At 43.6% G+C, this 19,029-nt stretch overlaps 1 protein-coding gene across 1 annotated transcript in view; it reads right to left on the bottom strand.

Moving 5' to 3' along the window:
- Positions 1 to 338: 338 nt before the first annotated feature.
- Positions 339 to 19,029, bottom strand: part of lmx1bb (LIM homeobox transcription factor 1, beta b) — a 45,076-nt gene continuing 26,385 nt past the window's right edge. The window contains exons 4-9 of the mRNA XM_062385082.1: positions 7,257 to 7,489; positions 5,240 to 5,415; positions 4,726 to 4,803; positions 4,273 to 4,339; positions 2,691 to 2,852; positions 339 to 1,537 (exon numbers count right to left, since the gene is read on the bottom strand). Coding sequence (XP_062241066.1) covers positions 1,380 to 1,537; positions 2,691 to 2,852; positions 4,273 to 4,339; positions 4,726 to 4,803; positions 5,240 to 5,415; positions 7,257 to 7,489 — 874 coding nt within the window. The 3' untranslated portion in view covers positions 339 to 1,379. The remainder of the gene's footprint in view (positions 1,538 to 2,690; positions 2,853 to 4,272; positions 4,340 to 4,725; positions 4,804 to 5,239; positions 5,416 to 7,256; positions 7,490 to 19,029) is intronic.

The raw sequence follows: 19,029 nt of genomic DNA, 5'->3' as shown, positions 1-19,029 counted from the left end.
AAGAAGACGGGGAACGTCTCTGAATAGTCCAGGATGGGATAGTTTGGGGATTCAGTTTCAACATACACTTTTTCTAGATTCCCATGTTTGATTGGAGGGTGTAAACATGTTCAAATATAAATAAATGTCATGATGCAGACGTCCCAAAATGTACGTGAGCTTTGGCCCTGCAATGTCCAACACTGTTTGAATCACTAGGTGGTGTTTTTATGTATATTTTTTTATAAATGTGGAAATAAAGGTGATATTAAAACCAGCATTCAGGTTTTTCATCAAATAATAGTGGAGCAGGTGATATATGAAATGTCACCACGTGAATGATCACTGAATGGCATTTATTTAATGTTATCAGGAGAAAGACATTGTTTATTCATCAAACCAGTCAACTTTGGTCAATTAGCAACTTTTAACATTTTTGAGAATGCACATATGACAATGACAACAAAAGTTTTATGGTCTGTACGAAATAAATAGCAACATTGCTCATTTACAGCTTGGCTGAAGAAAACAAAAAACAAAAAGGGTTAATCTTCATATTAAAAAAGCATACAGATGAGTTGTGATACTCATGAACTCACTAATTGCTCAACAAAAAAAAAAAATGCTCTCCTTTTTAAATAAAGCTTTTCAGTTTTTAATATGTACCTTCAAGAGCCTGTTATAGTTAAATAAATAGAATGCTTTCCATTTTTAACATGCACATCCAATTTGCCTGGGGAAAGTATTTACACTTCACTGATCCTACTTTGTCCACCAAATGATCCTCCTTTTTTTTCCTCGCTCGCCCCTAACAACTCTTTCTCACCAGACTCTCATACTTACACAAATGTACAGTCACTCTTGCAGACATGCTGCACCTATTTACTATTAACACAATATCTAAACCTATTGAAAGTGATCAAAATGCTAACGGTGAACACGGTGTAGTGTAGAGAAGAAACAGTCCAGACATCACCACATCTTAACCGGAGGAGGGGGCTTGCAAAAAGTTTTAGTTTACAATTGATCATGCACTTTGTAAATTCACTGTTATTTGGGTTGAGAGTGTGGAATCAGTGGCTTCATTATCTACTTGTTTGTCCTTAAGTGAACAGAGAAAAGAGCCACACATCTCCTGTGACAGATATACGCAATCCGGCCAAATCAATCTCTAACAATATTTAAGTTTTCCCCAGGAATCTGCTGGTGTGTCCTACAACAAGTGGTTTTACAGGAAGCTTCCGCACAAAAGCCAGGAGCCGCTGCGAGGAGGCGTGTCTTCTGTGGTGTTTCCGCGTTTGTGTAGAAACTCCTGGGCCATCGCACTTCAGATCGAGACGGGCAGTTTATTCTGTGCTGATGTTTTCTTTCCTTTTCTTCAACCTCTCCGCCTCTCTATTTCATGATGCAAAATAAGAGTTCTGCATGGAGTAGAGGCGGTCGATGGGGTTCCCCACGCGGGCCTGCATGGAGTTGACTTCCGACGACGCCATGAAGCAGTCGCTGAGGCTGGTTAAGGACGTGTCGCTGTCTATGTCATGGAACGCGGAGTCGTTACCTGTGGAGAGAGAAACAACGTCAGGATCCGGTGGCAGGGGCGTTATTAAAAAACAACAACAGCAAGAAAAGAAAAAAACAACACAACAATGCCCCCACTCTGACCATGAAATCAACGCAATCTTGTATTTGAGATTTACAGCAGCGTTGGGAAATTATCATTACTAATAGTCACTCTGAGAAACTGCTGTTGTGTGTCATCACAATTGTGAGAACTGTTTAGTTGGATATCATCAAAGCTCACTTTTTGCTGCCCTCCCTGGGACCATTGCGGTCTGTGAGGGAGCATGTAAACAAGGGGCATCCTCCTAAAAGATCTGGTTAATAGCGACTGTTTACGCCTTTCATAAAACCTCAACATGTTATTTCTCTAGAGGGAATAGTTAACTTTATTACACTCTGGATCTTAATGATAGTGTTGCACAAAATGGGGACAGTGTTTGGAGACATATCTTTTAATGCCTTGCCAATATTGTTCTTTTCCCCAAACCAAAGGAGAGTGATGAGACCAGGGACTCGGGTTCTTACTGCCGAGAAGAACTAAATGGAGGCAAATTATAAGGAAGTTATGAACTTCAGGAAATGGTCCCTCTGGGGCTTGTTGAGGACATCACTCCGAAATATGTTATTCCAGTGGCATCCTGTGGACCAACACTTGATTGACTGATTTCTCCCTCTAAGTGTTAGCATTTTAATTCTTCCCTGTATCACACAGAAATCTGAGACCAGTTATTTTCCCATTCTGATTCATTAGCTCACAGAAGCCTCAATCATTTCTGGGACCGCACTTCATCTGAAGCGAGGATTTTTTTTTCGAGTATCGGGGCATGTCTCCAAGCTGGAGGCGGGGAGTTAAAACCATATTAAACAGATTTGAAAATGGACTTCAAAACCCAGCAGCTTATTGGAAGGCTTGTGTTATCTCATGTGGGAGGAGAATCTGTTCGTACGTCTCTGCGCGCGGCTTAAATCGGGGGGGGGGGGGGGGGGGGGGGCGCCGTGGCCTGAACACATGTCCCACACTGGGGAGCTACGAGGTTGATCAAGGGACAGGCATGTGTGTGTGTGTGTGCGCGTGTGTTTCCAGAGCCGGAGTGGGTATTTTGGGGCGGGGGATGAATGGCTGGAGGGGGTGGGAGTCAGTGGATGCTCACCATATGGGTTCATGTGGTCCCCGGGCATCTGTGGGGGGGTGAGCCCCTGTTGGAAGGGGTCTGTGCTGTAGCCGTTCTGATCCATGGCGACCAGCTGCTGCTGTGGCGGAGCCAGCGGTGTGAAGGAGTTCATCATTCCCTCCATCCGATTGGACATCACCTCTGTGGAGCAATGGGAACAAACCATTAGAGAAAAGGTGATAAGAGAAAGGTGGAGCTGCACAGGGGGGAACCAGCGATGAGGAGGGTGGAGATGTGTTTTCTATCTGTTTGTAATACCTGGGGTTTTTTACCAGCTCACTTGACTCTGAGGGACAGTTTGGCACAACAAGGAAAAGTAGAATACTGGTAAAATAAAGGGAGGAACAGCGACAGTAACGCAGATCACTTCCCTGGCAGTATTACCATGGAAACCTACAGTAGTCTTTCCTGTGGCTTCTCCCATAATTCCCTCCACAAACACAGCTCTTGGCGAACTGACTGCTGAGATGGACACAAAGCTCTTGTGGCTTCATGACTGGAGCCCATCCCCCTGCTCTTTCCTCTGCGGCGGCTTTGTGAGATGACGTCTGTCGTTCATTTTGTTTGGCTCCGGAGAGAGCGTCCCACTTTCTGTGACGTGGCCTGTTCTTGTTTATACAGCGACCTGTTTGTAATCTGTTATTCTGGGTAGTTACTGAGCACACAGGAGAGGAAGCTCATATTTCCTGATTCAGTGGTACACGTGTTTGTTCAGTCATCACCCAAAAGAAGAGTCAACATTTCAAACAATACATTGCTATGATACAAACAGAAAAACTGGGAGACCATCACCAGACAAGTTTATGTCGTGTCAAAAAATATTTATCTAGCAATTTGTGTCTTGTGTTTTTGCAGAATTAGATTAGATTGTTAGAAATTCTAAAAAATGCACCTACTCCTTCTCTCTCATTGCAAAACTGAATCAATGAATAGATTTCCTTTTAAAATGGACAATGATTGGCTGACTTGTCATTGTAATGTCACAAATCCATGAAGTCACATAAACTAACTATAATTTTCATGATTTCATTTTCTTCGATAGCATATCTACATATATGTCTAAATATGTATTGAAGTAAATCTTATACATTCCACAAGCACTGATATACGTATATAACAGATATCATTGATTCGAGCCAGTGTTTTGTTCTGTTCTGCTCATTAAGAACGAACTGTCTACTTTCCTCAGAGTCTTTAAACCGGAAAGAAATAATGACCTGACATTAATTGTGATAATTATTGATTTGAACATTGCATATGAACTGATTTGAACATTATAATTGAGATAACAGTTTCGGCTGTATCGCCCAGTTCTGCTTTTAAGTGGCCAAAAATCTGGACATGCATCACACTGCGTGGTGAAACCTGAACATCCAGGTGAATGATAAATGATAAATGATAAATGAGCTAAAAGGCATATTTAAATGAAAGGGGGCTTTCTATTTCTAAAAATGTAAATGTTAGATACATTAAAGATGCAGCCAAAAGCCTTTCCCAGAGAAAGGAGCCCTGAGCCAGAGGGCCTCCATTGTGTCTGCAGGGTATGAGCACTGTATCGTACCTTGGCCAAGTCTCTGAGAATTCTGTTGTTCTTGTTGTTGCTGCTGTCTTCTGGCCAACTTCTTCATCTGAAACGAAAGGAAGGAGTCAAAGTTGTGAGCAACTCCCAAAACTAACATGCAGTCCTTAATTTAAAAAGGATGCTCCTCGCCGTTCACCCTGGAATGAACCGCGTAGAGTCTGTATCTCAGTGCACTTCATTATCAAGTATCAAAGGTTTTCACAAGATAATAATCAGAGGGGGGGGGGGGGGGGGGGCGCAGACATTTGATGCAAGAGCGAGCTAGAGTTGCAACTCCTCGATCGTTATTTAATGCATTTGTGAAAAGGAATGCAGTGATAAATTTAACACAAATACTTGTGGTGATTTATTAGCCGGACTCTTAAGATGGAATAAGGCTGTTGAATTTGGACACATAAGTCTGATTTCATCCTGTGAGTTCAGTGCTCTCACCTTAGCTCTCTGGTTCTGGAACCACACCTGGACCACCCGAACGCTGAGGCCCGTCTCCGCGGCCAGCGTCTCCCTCACCTGGACACATCGACACAAGGGATTTCCAGGGTTACACAACGAAACACACACACGTCATACACCCTGAGCTGCTCCCTCCTCCTAATCAGGCCACGTTGCCTGTTTGATTTCCGTGCGCGTTGAATGAAAGCAGCACAGCGGTCTGTTTGGAACTCTTGATTGTTGCCTGTTCAAAGCTTTGGAGCGGGTGCAGCGGTCGCACGGAGGCCGTCCTCCTCTATCTCAGTATGATGTTTGGTGCGGCAGCCTGTCTCGGCTAACACAGAACAGAAAGCTGCTCGCCACTTCAAAGCTGGCCTCTGAGGTGGGGGAGATTTTTTTAATTTGAGAATTTTATTTGTAGAACTACTGTAGGGCTCGTGGTCGGCATCTGAATCTCCATGTGTTCATTACTCCAAACACAAACCAGAGTTTTCCTTGAATGTTTCCCTCTTACCTTTCTGCAGGGTTTAGAGGACACCTCGAAGGAGGCCTTGAAGGCCCGTCTCTGCTGAGTGGTCAGGATGGTGCGTGGTCTCTTGGGCCTCCTGGGATCCTTCCCATCATCCCCCTTGCCCTGGCTTCCGATCCCTTTCTCTGGCTTGATGTCCAGCTCCTCGTCGTCACTTTTCTCTGTGGAGAGAGTCGTGTTTTTTCAGTATCATCGGCACTAGCTTGAACTGACTACACCCTTTTAGCCACTGACAGCCTGCAGACAAATACATTTTCGCTCTTCCCTGCTCCGGGAGATTCACACACCACAAGTGCATAATCAAAGGAGACACATGTGTTTTTGATACTTTCTTATCAATTTGTTACAACAGGAAAAGGCCACATGCTCGAATTTGACTTACAGAAGTCTACGGCTCTTGCTTGGAGAGCACAAGGAAATATGCACATTTGTCACTGAGCTGAACACTGCGTCACTTGTAATTTATTGCTCTCAGCTTTGTCTGATTTACACCAAATCAATCTCTGATAAGAACACTACAACGAGTACAACATGAACAAGGCAACACGAGTCCATATGAGAAATACATCTCCTGTGACACGGCAGGAAAATGCTTTTTTTGCTCCGCTTTAGATTTCAAAATAATGACAAAATCTATGGATTGTTAGATTTCTAGAAGCAGCAAAAGGATATTACAGTTCCAGGTAGTAACAGTGGTTTAAACTTCATTTTTCTAACCTAGAATGTGCCGTTAAAACTAAATAATAACTTAGATTTGTTTTAGATTAGAAAATCATATAGCTCTTTGCATTTATAAAAAATGACAAGTCATCCAACACTCTCCCAGATTGAGTGATCAATTATTTTGGAAAGATCATTCATATTTTTGTATTGGAAAACAATGTGAAACCTCTAAATACTAATTAACGTCCATTTAAAAATAAATGTGTTGTCACTGAAGAAGAAACTAAAATATGACGTATATTGTGAAACATGCTGCGGCCTTTGTTAAGCTTTGTTAACATAACGTGGAAATGAAAATCAATGAATAAAAAAACATGAATTATCACTCTATGTGAAAACAACTGTTTCCAAATCAGAAGCAGCAGTGTCGCTGATGAACCTTAATGATGTTGGTGTCTGCTGGCTGTGAGAAGAGGCACCCGCATGATGGCCCAGTGTCTCCTGTCATCTGGTTCTGATATGTATCGACATTTCTCCGCTGAAAAGCTACACATCAGCTGCTGCATACCGAGGTTAACCTCTGTTCATGTCAACATTTTCCCCAACTTGAATTTGGAGACGTGCACAAAGGACATGCCGGCGCGATACACTGGGACACGACCGATTGTGGAAGAGGCAGAGCAAATATTCCCACAAGTTGACAAAAGTTGACACAGGCACAGATGTATTTGACAAATTCCCCGCTTTTGTGCAGGTCCAAATGTGAGCCAGATGGTAGTGAACAGTGAGGCTTGGCGAGGAGCCTCATTGTGTGTGGAGGCTATGGGCGAGGAACACTAGAGCTGATAAGAGTGGAGGCGCAGGCTTTTCTGTAGAAAGGCCCCAAATCCCTCTGTCACTCACCATGATACAGTGATTTAATTCTTTCCAGAACCAGATCCTGCCCACGCATGGAAAGCCATTAATACGGGGCGGCTTGGCTTCGTCCTGTTTCCACTTCCTACTGTATCATAAACCTACGCTCCCCACTTGAATGAGAATGCTACAGAATCAACCATTGAAAAGCTGCAGATGGAGCCGTGTTAGATGTTTTTACTGCTGGTGCCGCATGAAGAATCTCATGCCAAAGTCAAATTAACTCAGTATTTGTAGCGTCCTTTATAGTTGATAATATAGTGCTTCAACAAGTGAGATCCAGCTCAGGATCATCATGGAGGATGTGTATGCTGGCGACCGCTGTGATGGAACCGAGCATACAGAATACAACACCCCGGTGCCACACCATGGTCGCACCACGGTGCCGCTCTCACTCCGGTGCGAGAGGGTGCAGAGGGCTCACCTGAGTCTGAGTCATCGGGGCTGACCGAGCTGAGTAAGTCCTTCTCCCTCTCGTAGTCGATCTTGCACAGCAGCTGACCCTCCTTCAGGACAAACTCGTCGCCCTTCCGCAGCTGGCGGTCGCACACGCAGCAGCAGAAGCAGTTGAGGTGGTAGACGCACTCCAGGGCGCGCATCACAAACTCCGTGGGGGCGATTTTCTCCAGGCAGCCGCTGCACTTAGTCGCAAACAACCTGCAGAAGGACACGAAACAGACGATTGGAGATGTGTTGATGACATGGAACATTTTGTACGAGAGCAAAAATAGAGCATTCATTCCTATATATATATTGACTTGTCTAGTCTTGATGACCAATCAAAGGGTCACAGTTCATCTATTCACCCACAAATCATGTAGAATCTATGCACATCACTCATTCTCTTTTACACTTCAGGATCTTGCTCAAGGACAATTGGGAATTTTTTCAAAAAGACAGCGACCAGGGTTCTTGCAGGAGCTCACACATATAAACGTATCCCATGCATTCTTGCCTCATTGCACTGGCTACTTGTTTCTCAATCACTGAACGCCCCCCCCCCCCCCCCTTATCTACAGCAGACCTCCTCATCCCTTTCTCCTGTACACTCTGCGATCGGATAACCAGCTGTTAGCCTCGGTAACCAGGGCAGGACTTGAGATGGTGGAATAACCTTCCTTTAGTCAGACAAGCTGCAGCAGTGTCCTCTTTTCAAACCCTTTTTTTTTTTTTTTAGCTTGTAACAAGAAGTTACACATCTTAAGAAGTAGTAATCTGTAATCACATTATTTATTTTCTGCTTTTATGTTTTGGAGACACTTTGTAAACCTACTTTTCTTAAAGTGATCTATAAATAAAGTATATTATTATTATGACTAGCAGAAGTAGTTCACAAAACGATCAATGCATAAGAAATTATAGGTAATAATTAATAATAATTAAACTGTATTTCAACCGTTATCATGATTTTATATTTGTCACTTGTTGCCACAGGGGTTGCTGCTCAGCAGGAGTTACACAGTTTCACTATAAGTGTGAGATCTTTATTTTGCCTTCTTCAGCTGATCATGGAGGGTTTATGATTCAGACTCAAGTGGACCGGCTGATCCTGTGTGCAGCTGAGGAGGGGACTTGTCTGGCAGAAGCTCTTCTGTTAAAGATTCTGGGGTGGGCCCCTGGAAAAAAGGAGCTGGATCATGTTTTAGTGCAGCGACCAATCCCTGCTCTTCCCAATCAGACCTTGGCAATTTACATACTTCTTTCATAACCACGACACTTATTTGCATCAGATACCATATCAGAGACCATGATTCATTGCTGACTAGTGGGCAGCACTGGAGTCTAGTTCATATCTCATCTTACTGTCTAATATTATGCCTCTGTGGTGCAACACTGCCTCGATCACCATATCCTAGACAACACCTCCATCTTCTTTGATATCCTTTCAGGAAGATGTTTGCATTGTTTTATTGGCGACTGAGAGGCATTTAATTCATCCTCCGTTGTTCCGTGGAAGCCACATTAAATGCAGCAAGGAGGCCGGGAGTGTGGTTGATCTTGTCCAGCCCTAAAGCTGGATTTATTAGCGGCCTCTTTGTTTGCCCTGGTCTGGAAGACAGCTGGCAACCGCCTATCTATTTGTGGTGAACATCTATTTCATTGTGCGAGGCAGGGAGGCAGCGAGAGGAGCAATTGACATCATGTGCTGGTCCGGGACAGGGATGAGCGATAGTGATGAATATAATGTGTAAATATGAGAGGAGGGAGACCAAAGGAAGGTTTTGTTATGGTAATGCTGTTATAGGTGCTGATTGAGTGGTGATACTGCGGCGTGTGTGCATTCACACATGCGAGTGCACGTGTATGAGCAGCTGTGTGCACGCTGGAAACAAGATAGTGTGGTTTTGCTCGTCTGCCCAGCCTGCTGAAAATAATTACTGCTCATCAGATGAGCATCGGCAAGGCAGAAATGTATGTTATCTTATTGACATCTCATAGAATTGATAAGTTCTTTTACTAATATCATTCATTTTAATGAAAATCCCAGCCTGCATCTGGATCAGAACACGGCGGCTACAGCATCTTATTTTATATTGAACCATCATGAGACAGCAAAACAACAGAGATATCAGAATTAGCCCTCTCCGGGGTTCATGAAGTACTTTAATCTTTCATTTATTACAATAAGAGGCGAGAGGATTATTATTCAACTATGAAAAAACCTGAAGGATAATCCCCTTAAAAGTCATTTTGCAATGTTTCTCAAACAAATGACTTGCCAACCTGGATGTAAGAATCCAAGTTTGGTCACCGGAAAATAAAAGACACAAGCAACACAAAATATCTGCAAAGATAAACTGAATACTCCGGGACTTGTTTCCACTTTTTAGAAGGATTAGCGTGTTACAAGCTGGGATCAGGGAGAAGAGGTGATGAATCTGTCAAGACAAGTTCCCAGCTCTAACTCGAATGTTTAGCTAATGATCGGCGGCTTAGGCAAAGAAAGAGAGCAAGAAGAAGTTGAGGAAATTACTTGTTAGCACGGTTTTGATATGTCCAGGCCTCTGCATTCACCTACGACCGCTCTTTTAAATCTTCTCATCTAGATGAAAACATTCTCATTCAGCCCTCTTTCCTTTCTTCTTTCTTCTCTCCGAGTCTAATCTTGTAAGCCATTATTTTTCTATTTCCCCTCTCTGTCACTTTGCATTATTTTTGCTGCTGTAATTCCTATTCGTCCCTTCTGGAATCTTCCTGTCCTGCTTTGTCCTCGGGTCTAATCCGGACTTTCTGCCTGTTTTCAGTCCCCGGTCCCCATTCTCAGCGGGGTTCAGATGGAAAAGCCATGCGTGACGCCCCTTCTATGGCAACCACACCTCCACAGGAAGGCAACGGCGACTTTTCGGATGGGCAGAGAAGGCCTTTGAGAAGCTGGCAGCAGAAGTAAATCCCTCTCTAAGGAACAAGGAGAATTAGCAGGGAGCAGTGGACTAGGGATTTAACCCTACCCCTCTCCTTTGAAAGGCGCAGTCAGTCCCACTCCTGCGGCTCGCCACAATCAAACAGAGAAGGAGTGGGGAGGTGGCAGTGGGGAAAGGAGAACACAAACTCCCTGAATGACACAAGCAGTGGATTGTGGAGGAGCCTAATCCCACTTTAATACCTTTCCAAGTTCAGCGCCTAAAGAATGCTCTTTAAAACAACACCACTGTGTGAGCAGTGAAGGTTGACCAGGGGGAGGCACGCCATTCAGCCTCCCCGACATTACCTGATTAGTGGTTTGAGGACCAGGCCTGTGGGCCAGCACACCAACAGGAGACAGAAGGAGAAGATGTAAATGATGATTTGATATATAGAAAAACAAATCGACAGGGGCTGCTGATAACATTAGCTGAAGAGGAGGGTTTGCAGCTTTCTGTGAGGCTCCACCGGGACATTAAAGATATCAAAGAAGCTGTCGCCGTGTCTGGAATCAGACTCAAAGTGGTTTAGGGCGATCCTTCTCTACTTTCTGCCTCTACTTGATCCCAGTGACCCGTCACACTATAAGACCTGCTTCCACCTCAAATCCACTTTCTGGACGTTCAGCTGCTCCGGTAACACGACTCCCGGTGTCGCAGTGGCAGAGCCGATCAGCGCCTTAAAGCTTGCTTGTTTATAAAAGGCACCACAAAGAGGACCACCAGCACGACCACGCCGCGTCCCGGCTCTCGCTCTCCCCTCCTCCCACACCTGCGTGCACAGATCAAGTGATGAGACCCTCCTGTGTGGATCAATGGCCGCATCTCAAGCGGAGGGAGCTGTCAATATTTACCCAGGCCTCCCCACAACTGGACTCATAAATGAAAAAAGAGCCCTTCTCAGCACATCCCTCTCCCACAGGAATCATTACGTCCTTCGTTTTAATCCTGTGTCCACATACCTGTAATCCCTTGTCTGTCCTTTTCTTTCGTTATCTATGGTTGTCTCTCCCTCCCCGAGACAGATTATCACACTGCTGAGGCTTGCAACGCTACAAGCTGTGTTTTGAGCAAATGCAAGAAAGAAAACAACAAAGAGCACGATGAAAAAGACAGAAGCCAACAGAGACCGACAGTTATTTGTCTGATGAACACTTCAGCCGGGCCAAGTGCAGCTAAGAGACTTCGCCCTCTCCGCTGCTCTTCTTCTTCCTCTTCCCCTCCTTTTTCCAGGCACTTTGGAGAACTATGAACTCTCCCTTTGAACAGATTATAGGCAACTTAAAGTGTGACAACATCTTAAGCTCTCACCACATGTTGCCAATGATTTCCCTTCTACAGACATTACATTTAATGCTTCTGCCGCAGTGATAAGCATCAAGAGGACTGGGTGGGATAAAAGAAACCGGGAGGAATAAGAGGGGACGGGGGGGAAGGGGGAGCGAGAGCGTAGAGCTGCTTATGTGTCTTGATAATCATGCTACATTTAGCAACACGTGCAACGGCCTCACCTACTCCCCTTTTGCTATTGAACAACACTTGGAGAAATACCATAACAATTTGGGGAAAGAATAGCCGGGGCTATTATGTCACCGCACCCCATCAAAGACAGAGGGGATGAGGATTATCCAGGCAGCAGCTGTAAGCCATTACTTTGAAGATGGGCTCTCGTGTTTGGGCAGGAAACCTGTGGCCATGCCAATCATTGCTGAGGTGAGAGATGAGGCCTGGGAGGCAGGTCAGACAAGGGCCTCCGGGGCAGGATGAAGGGCACGTGGAGCAATCGGTCAACTGTGCACGCTCCATATTTCCAGTCTCTTTTTTTCTACCGGCTTCATCTTGGATACAAAATGTGGGATCAAACCAGACATAATAAGATTTCTTCCTTTCAGATCGGATGAGAGACATAAGGTACATTTCTGATATTGGTAAAATAAGCCCTTCACTGATAGTTAGGTTAGAAGATTGACAGCACTTTCATATCTGTTGACTAAATGTATCCTTATCTTAGCTTAGCAGGAATATTCTGGTCCATGATCGCTTCTTGTTGAAATTTGGTAAAAATTAAGCGAACAAAAATACCATGATCTTCTCATTCAACTCATAACAATAAAGCATTCGAAGGAGGTTATATCTGCACCCGTATCCATTTGCTTGTTAGTTTGTAAAAAAAATAAAAAAATAACTACTGGATTGAATTAAGGTTTGACGTGTGGGTGAGGGAAGAATCTATTTTTTACTGATCCGGATCAGTCATGGATCTCTATGAAAAAAATACAATAAAATCACACATCACATATTTATGTAACTGATATCTGTGTGTGTGAAATTTGGTGCAGCTTGATTGGATTCAGGTTGACTGCTTGGCCTTGGTGGCAGTATGTACACTACTGGGTGCCGCTCTAGTTTTACAGATTTCACAACTGTTCATCTGAAAGAAATGTTTAATGCCTGTATTTAATGAACAGCTAATTCTCAGGTGGATTCTTGTTCTGTTTGTCGTCTGGAATGACAACACACGGATCTGTCTCCCAGACGCAGCAGCAGTCTCCACACTGTGCCGCAGCCACTTCTCGGCGAGTCACCGGTCACGCCTCAGTGTGGGAAAATTGGCTCTTAGCAACGGTATCAAGAGCTTTGGTCAAAGAGGAAAACATTTGATACCCAGATGTTTTTCGCTGCACAGGCGAACCTTTTCAACTTCGTCTCAACATCATGCAAATTGCTTTGTTATGTTTCGTCCTGTTGTCCTTTAATTGCAGCAGACACTACATGTTGACCACAACGGCCTATAAATAGCAACCTTAATTCAGCCATTACCAGTGGTTGATTGCTTGCAGAGGGAAAAGTAAACTCTGATTTTGTATATTTAAACAGATCCAGCTAAGGTGTAACCTCTTTCATTCTTCCTCTGTGAAAATGGGGTTGAAGCAAACTTCCGTCTGCTGGAGTAGTAAGTAAAAAAAAAAAGGTGGTAGTGATAACACTGTGTTCATAAATGATCTCAGTAGCTGACCTTGTTTCATAGGATCAGCGTTTCTCTTTGGAGCATAGATTCATAGAGAGTAATGAAGCCAAATAAAAAGTGCCATCCTTCTGCTCCCAAGGGCCAGCTCCAGTCAGCTCTAAAAGCTGCTTAATCACCATCTCGTGCTTACTGCATTAGCATAATAATGGCCTTTAAATTGAGGCTCTTTGTTTTTTAATTAAACTCCCAGCAGGTAAAAGTAAAACACATTAACGGGAGATGTGTACACCACTAATGGCCCAAAGGTGCCTTCTTCATCACACAGCTCTGGCCACAGGGTTCTTCTTGTTCCCCGCGCTGAGGCGCAGCAGCGGCTGCCTGCGAGCTCACAGGGGAGGGAGGGAGACGAGCTGATTGCACTTGGCATAGCGGAGATAATAGCAGGGACGTGTTCGATGTGTTGGTGTATGCATATGCACCTGCCCTACATCTCAGAGGGAGCACACTTAGTAAAAGCTGCTGAGCAGAGCTAGAGCGAGCGCGTAAAAAGATGGTGGTTACAGTTCGTCTGCAGCAAAGTGCTTCCAGGATCATCTATCCAACACGTCTGCTATTGTGAAAACAAATATGGCCACTTCATTTCTACGGCAGCGTGAGCTCCTATGTGCTGGAATGTGCAGCAGCTCCTCAGACGAGTCCCCAGCCAGACAGATATATCTGTACATAACGCTATACGGCACAGCTGCACAAAGAAATCCTAACCCTTAAGTCGTTTTGCAAATGATCTCATTCCACGGATTGTGTGTTTCACAGATTGCTCAACAATTCAAATGCAGTTCAAAACAAGTGTGGTGTAGTAACTGAATGCAAGAGTCTGAAAACATACAAATAATGTGCATGTATCTTTTTATTTTTTTTATTTTACCAGTCTGTCTTAAAGTCAATGTTTCTCATGACCAGTGTTTTATTCAGGGGGATTGACTTATAAAAAAAAACACATAATGCTAAATACAGTCAATGCTGCATGATCCTACACAGCTCTAAGAGCGGTATGCAGAGAAGGATCTTGCAGCATCAAGCGAACCCGCTGCTTCTCCTCCTTCACATGTATCTGCTAATGAGTCACTGGGAAAACAGCATGGAAATAATCCTCCCCAGCCACACAGGTAGAACAAAGCTCATGGAGTGAAAAGGACAGTGTATTGGGCAGCAGAAGAGGCTAAGTACACAGCTAAATACAAGAGTAAGCAGGCAGGCACACATGATGCTGTTTGGACAGCTGCTGTTCCTGAGTATGTAAAATGAGTGCAACATTGCATTTAGGCTCAGTTTTGCGAGCTCAGAACAAACAACACGGTTGCGTACGCTGCACAACAACATCAGTGAGGAAATTATTGTAAAGAGTTTTTTTTTCTTTTCATTTTGGCCTTTTTCCTGCATATTTTTTACCTGTCCCCAAAGCCGCGTCGATCCTTGAACAAATAAATGAGTGGGTTTGTGAATTACAAGGCGTTTATAAAGTGCTTTTCTCTGCCCCGTTTGTAAAGACGATCACTGCTGGAGACGAGACATGTTTACAACGAGGCGGCCCGTAAAAAAAGCAAACAACCGAGGCCCAAACAGAACCAATTAATATCATACACATGCACACATTTTATACACATATTTCTTATAATTCTATGAGTATCTGTTTGTCCGCCCCTTCCAGGCTAATCTGTGTGAGGTGGAGCAGAGCTCACTATTAAGGGCTCGGCCTCGCTCGACGAGCCACTGCGAGTGATTGCCGCCTCTGAAAGAGCAGGGGGAAGCAGAGAGAGTGATGGCTACAATAAGCGTAATGGCTATCACATGTTATAGAGCTAAGGCCGGCTGTAGCGACCCACAGATACATGCATTTCTTTTGTTATTTTTTTATTAGAGAGGTTGATTCGGGAGATAGAAATCCTCGGGGTAATCACCATTTTTGGAGAAATAAAAAAACCATGATCTAATTTCCATAGTCAAATAATAACTTCAAGTCGTAAAAGATTAAAATCTGAAAGCAAAAGAATCTTTGGTCCACGAACACACGGACATTTTCTTTACTGTGAGAAAATAAATGGACTCATCTTCGTCAGATTCAGCGCTGGAATGGTTAAAAAACAACATTTGGATTGGAGGGCTTTATAATTACTATTGACCCGGAGGTTCTGGGTCTAAGAAATAAAACAAACAGTAATATGAGGTGTTCTAAAGCACAAGACTGCAAATATGCAAAGACAGGGTCTGGTGGAGAGAGCATCATGCTTTGGCTTCTTTTCTCCGCTCCTAATCTGTGGGCCTACACAATATTAAGACGGCTTTGGAGCCACTTGTGACCCAGCTGTGCACTAATGAAAAATTCCACAGCTCTGTGCAGGGGCCAATGGAGCTTGACCCCCTTCCACCCTGAACCAAGCAATGTCCATCTTGAGGAGTTTACCAGGCCTGAAAGATACTGGATTAATAGATAGAAAAGGAGAAAGAGAGACAATCTGGGAAAGACTGGAGAAATAAAAGGCACTTGTGTGTTCCCCCCGTCTCCCTTCTTCTCTTCCTCCAATCTTTAGTACATCGGTGTGAAGTAAAGTGTTTGCCCAGGTTTTAATGGGCAGAGATGATCTGCACATCATTGTGATGTGGGGCAGGTTGCATGGGGGGCACCCTGTTTACTTAACAGAGATTCAGTCTAAGCTCAAAATTAGTTTGGAGGGAGAGAATGTGAGGGAACCAGGAATTAGACGTTGTTCACATGATCCGGGGTTCGTGTGTTTGTGATCCTGCTGCCCTTGATTCTCTGTCCTCGCCGAGACAAAAGTCAGCGCTATAGCAGCAGATATCAAAAAGAACGCCAGTCCCGACGAAAAGTCCGAAGACTGGATGAGGATACAGCTACAGTACGCAATTATAAAGTAATGTGCGCCATGTTAACTACTCAGATATGTCAATAAGCAGGGGTGGCTTTTATAAGGATGTATATGTTTTGGTCTAGTCTGTCTTTCATTATCTCATCCCTTTTTTTTTCTTTGCATTTATTTATCCAAACCAAAACACCCACATCAGCCGCCCACTCATCTGCCGCAGTTGCTAACGCTCAGCCCCACAGATACATAACCATGCAGATAACATCTAGGAAAATAGCAAAGAAACGCAGAGGAAAATAGACAAGAAGTGGAATGAAAATGGTGCCTTTTTTTCCCCAGGAAAAATGGACGTCACGATATTCATCCTCGTTTCTCTGGGATTGGGACATTTTTGATCTTAATTAGATTTTGAAACCCAGAGGACGGCGGAGACGGAGAGACTGTGGTGGGACACATCACTCAAGCAGGATCGATAGCAGGAATTTCACCTCGCGCGAACTTAACCGTAAAGACTCATCAGATAATATTCGTCTCTAGAGCGGCATCCAAATCATCGATGCTTTGAAATTGCCACACACTGTAAAAGAGGACTCCACCTATATTACGCTTGAGGGAATAGATAACGGATCTAAATGAGGGGTGGACGAGCAGGGGGGTGGGGGGAGGTGGGAGAAAATGAAAAAAGGGAGAGCAAATAAAACAAAAATCAACATTGTTATTGAAAGGCAGGATGCTTTAAGACCCGGGGGCCAGGGATTAACATTCAGATTAGCATTCAAATAATATATTTGAATTTCTGATCAGCAGTCCTCTTCAAAGAGCTAAATCCCAAGATTAGCAGGTGTTATGCTAAAAAGCTGTGTTTCTTGTCGGGAATGTCGCTACACTAGCCAAACAAATATGTCTTTGAGTGTGAAGGGCTGGCATGGATGTATGGCTGTAACCATGGCGACTGGCTGGTAGTTAGGAGCCTTGGAGAGGAGCGCAGTGTTGGAATGTGTCAAACAGACAGAGGGGCGCACATACACCGCAGAGCAAACCAAAAACCTGCTGTTTCACTAAAGACCATCAGCGACATTATTGAGACCACCTACAAATACCAGGGGGGTCGAGAGGGACAGGAAGGTCATTTGGAGCCTTCGTTATTATGTTCCTTTTTTTATTCATTCTTTCTTGGTTTGATTTAAGAGTGTCTGAGTGAAGGAGTCAAACATAAAAGTGGTGAATTTATATTGGAAGAAGAAGGAAAAAAAAAGATCTATAGCTCTAGTAAAAGAGTCCCACTGTGTTCAACCAAATGCCAAGAGCCCCACATTTTATCTACCGAGGATTTTCTTGGTGAACTTTAGATGCAGAGAAATAGAGACTGAAATATTTGTAAAATACTGGACGTAACATTCAGATCTACCAGCACACGTATGAGAGAGGTTGTTAAAAGTGTTACGCAGTTTCAATGCCTTGATATATTTTGGTTGGATATCAGACACTAATTTATGCTTTAATTATTACACAAATTCCTTTTCTTTTGTTTATTCACATATATTCACAAATGTGATAATTGATATATGTTTATGAAATTTGGTTATTTGTTGAGTTTTTTTCATTTAGTGCAATTTGATTGTATTGCAACAGTTATAGGGGTGAAACTTGGGCTTTTTATACATCTACAGCTAAATATGCTTTTTACTAATAACAATTGGGAAATACAAAAAATATGAGGTCATAAAAAACACTGCCTTGTTTTAAACGAACAGCATACAAATTTATCTCCACCAAAATGGCTCTGATAATCATTGAATATAATATGAAATAGCATAACATTCCCTGCCACTATATTTTTGTATTTATGAGTTTTTCAATAAATTTTGCTTAAAATACTCAAATTTACTTATATCTTATTTCTTATATCTGAAGTATGTAGTTTTTAAAATAACACCTGCAGTCAATAATATCTATGTTGATAATTACATTATTGTTGTCTAAGACATACATTCCTTACTAGGTACAAATAAGTCTAAAAGAACAATAATTGAATTGTCTGGACTTGCTGCAACCTGTGTTGTGTATGTGCATGTTTGTGTGTTTAATCTTGAAAGGGAAATTCTCTCTCCATCGTAGCAGCTAATGTTACTGTGAAACTATGTTGTTCACGTCTTAAAGTATTCAAGCATGAACTTTGCCCCAGGAGGTCTGGCAGAGAGTTGGTCTGAAGCCTTTTCGGATTGTTCTCTCTCTCTCCTCTCCTCTGTCTTTCCCACACACCCACACAGAGACACACACAAACTGAACGTTTGTCTGTCATGTGGTTGGCGGAGTGTAAAATCTCATCTCTCCAGCTGGATGAGAACAGGTTCGACAAAATTCCCTTTTCTCCACGTGGAGCCTTTAAGGCACAGAATAGAACGGTGATGCATGGCACGGCACGTCTCTCTGCAAACCAACCGACAGAGGATCTGCATGGCCCTGCGGCGCGAACCTCCAGTCAGCTCAGTGGTGTTGCCACAGCCCTTTAGTGACTGCTTTATGACCCCTGGAAGAACACTGACAGGGTTTGTTTCTTCTCTTTCCTTCAGCTCAGGACTCAACAAATTGACACTGTGATGCACTGCAGTCTGCAGAGATACAGGTGCTTCTACTCAAACGGCTCATGCATACAAGGCCTGGTTAAACCGCCTCCTGTGAATCCTCAGGAGACCGTGATGCGGCAGCAGCTGTAGTTATGCATATTTGGTTGTGAACACTGGTGCCCCTGGTGCCCCTGCCACTCATTGTTGCACATGACTGGGCCGATATGGATCCTTATTTGTCTTCGGCTGCAATGACAATGTGTGCCGCCACAGTGACACCCGTGGTCAGCCCTCTCAGCGAGGAAAAAGGTTTGTATTCACCCACCGATTTTACACTCTCTTTAGGGCCAGGAGAGTCTTTGTTTGCCGGGGAGCAGCC

The sequence above is a fragment of the Platichthys flesus genome, chromosome 3 (genome assembly GCF_949316205.1).
Source record: "Platichthys flesus chromosome 3, fPlaFle2.1, whole genome shotgun sequence".
NCBI classification, from domain to species: Eukaryota; Metazoa; Chordata; class Actinopteri; order Pleuronectiformes; family Pleuronectidae; genus Platichthys; species Platichthys flesus.
Note: the sequence above shows the minus strand (reverse complement) of the source record. Positions and strands in the feature narration are given on the sequence as shown.